This window comes from Antrostomus carolinensis, unplaced genomic scaffold (genome assembly GCF_000700745.2).
Source record: "Antrostomus carolinensis isolate BGI_N321 unplaced genomic scaffold, ASM70074v2 scaffold12917, whole genome shotgun sequence".
Classification (NCBI taxonomy): Eukaryota; Metazoa; Chordata; class Aves; order Caprimulgiformes; family Caprimulgidae; genus Antrostomus; species Antrostomus carolinensis.
Genome location: NW_010325427.1, coordinates 133881 through 136399, shown reverse-complemented (window position 1 = coordinate 136399; position 2519 = coordinate 133881). Strand labels below are relative to the sequence as shown.

At 37.9% G+C, this 2519-nt stretch overlaps 1 protein-coding gene across 1 annotated transcript in view; it reads left to right on the top strand.

The window, feature by feature from the left end:
• Positions 1-1605: 1605 nt before the first annotated feature.
• Positions 1606-2519, top strand: part of NAPG (NSF attachment protein gamma) — a gene marked incomplete at its 5' end in the record, with an annotated part of 8957 nt that continues 8043 nt past the window's right edge. Inside the window, 2 exon segments of the mRNA XM_010171209.1 lie at positions 1606-1644; positions 1646-1727. Of these exon segments, the coding sequence (XP_010169511.1) occupies positions 1606-1644; positions 1646-1727 (121 nt within the window).

Genomic DNA, 2519 nt, shown 5'->3' with positions numbered 1-2519 from the left:
GGGAAGGGAAGGGAAGGGAAGGGGAGCGAGGCGCCGGGCTGCGGGAGGCCGGCGCGGAGGGAGTGGGGGCAAGTCTGCTTGGCCCCTCTTCTGCCTCAGGGGTCCCTCCCTACGGGGGCTGGGTGCTAAAGGGCACCTTTCTTCCCCGAACCGCCAGAAGAAAGCGGCCCTAAAACTAGCAAGGGGCGTCGGTGAGGCAGCAGCCTGGAGCCTCAGCCGCTGCCTGAGGGCCGGGTAGCCCTTATTGCTCTGACCCTCACTGCAAAGCGAAGGGAGTCACTTCTGCTCTTCAAGTTAGTGAGAGAGAGACAAGCAAGAGAAAAGAATTGTGAGGATTGGGGTGAATAAAAGAGCTTAACCTTGCTGAGGTGCGTTTTGTTTGTTTGTTTGTTTCCTGCTTATGAGAACTGTGTGATTGTTTCTTTTTAGATGGCCTCAAAGACCTGTGCTGACACTTAGCTTAGAGGGCTTAACATCTACATGTGATAACCTTGTAATGTGTATTTTAACATTGAATATAGCCATTTTTCTTATAAGTCTCAATTTCACAGACTACATATATATGTAATAGAGCTGACTAATCCAAAGATGCTATAATTTCAGTAAGAATAGTGATGGGCCATCTGGGAATCATGGATCAAAGATGTGATAGAGGAGAGACCTCCTCAGAATAAAAAAAAAATCGGTACTAGAGTATTTTATTCAAATTATTTGACCAAAAGTACCTTTCAGTGAAATTCATTTTAAGCTTCTCATGGAAAGCATTTGAAATAAAAGGCACCTAAATCTCAAGTTGTGTGCAGATTAAAGCATTATGTATTTCAGCTTGATGTGTTTGAGATATTGCCTGTGATAAAAATAACACAATATAAAGGCTTGCTTTAGAGTTACATACTGTGGCTTTCATGCAAGTAAGACAACAAAACCAACACAGAGTCTATATACAACTGTTTTTCCAAATTAAGCATGTATTGCATCTGAAGTGTCTGCCCACAACAAATATGGAAGTGGACTCTAAAGTTATGGTGATTTTTATATTTGTTTTAGAAGTGAGGAGGTCATAATATTGAAATTAGCATTGCCTGATGACTCACCTCATTTTGCTGTGTGTATTTTTCACTATAAATGTGTCTGTGAGTACGTGTGGTGCCATTTAGTGTCATGATCTATTGTAGACGTATAAATGACATATGAGGCTTTGTCTGTGTGTTGGTAAGTACATTCTTTCATTTGTGTATGCAGTGGAGAGTCTTTGGTAATTCTCAGCAGGAAAAAAATGCTGTAGAGGAACACTGGAAACTTCATGATGTGTAACAAAAAATATTGTTGTGTTGTGGTATTAGAAATCTTGAGATACCATGTTGGTGTAGGTGGAAGTACTTCTGTTGACTTCATACTGTTGAAACGCTGGGCTTGTGAAGTCTCTCTGTGGACAGTAGAAGCATGTTAGGGCAAGGCATGTAACTGTGGGAGAACATAGCAGTGCTTTATGCAATTCCTAACAATGCCAGCGTTTATTTTTGTAGTAGTGTTGCCACCATAGTATTGACATATAGGTAATTGCTCCTTTTCAGAGGTAATCTAAAGTTTTAAATATATTTTAAGGGAAAACATAAAGTCTTTACTAATTGTTAATAGGCCTTTCTTCTTGCATTTTAGTCTGAAAACTGGATTCTTAAAGTGGAAACCAGATTATGATAGTGCAGCTACTGAATATGGGAAGGCAGGTATGTATGGCCCTATACTCGATGGTTTCAGAGTACTCTTTGAGCTTAATCCATGATAACATTTTATGTATTTTTAGTACATTGCTGTGTAAGTAAAACTGTTGTGAAGACAAAGTCAGATGAAACAATAAAAAAAATACTCTTAGGACTGTAAAATAAATTTCAGATTGTACTTGGAGATCTAGAACAGTTGTCAAAACTTTTTTTTTTCCAAGCTTACAACTTCTACTTTGTATATTACCATGTTTGATAAAAATAAAGCTTTCCTTCTTTCACTAGTCCACTCCCAAATTCTATGACTTTACCTACAAAACAACAAATATTTGAACTGATTTTAAAACCATGCTTTTTCATCAAAGTATGTCCTGACAAAAATCTGTCTTAGTAAGGTAGAGAGATGCTGCCAGGTTTTTTAGACATAGTAAGATCTCTTTCCTCCTTTTTTTCCCCCCCTGCAAGTGTCACACTGAATATAATTGTTAGTTGGTTAGTTTTTGCTCTTAAACAATTTTCTTATTTTTGATAATAGTAATTTATTGTGTTTTTTTGGCTTCTTACTCTAGGTATTCCTACTCATACATTTAAGCCTGAATAAAAAAATACAAACTTGGAAGAGCAACTGGAGTATTTATATGTTGAAATTTACTTTAAGTCCTACTTTAATATCCTAGCAGTCTAATGGAGATAGAAATACATATTTGTGCCCTGAAGTAGTTGTGTTGAGGAAGTTGTTGTAGGCATGCTTTGTTGATAGTACACTTCTGTTCTGCCATACTGATTTTGTATAACCTC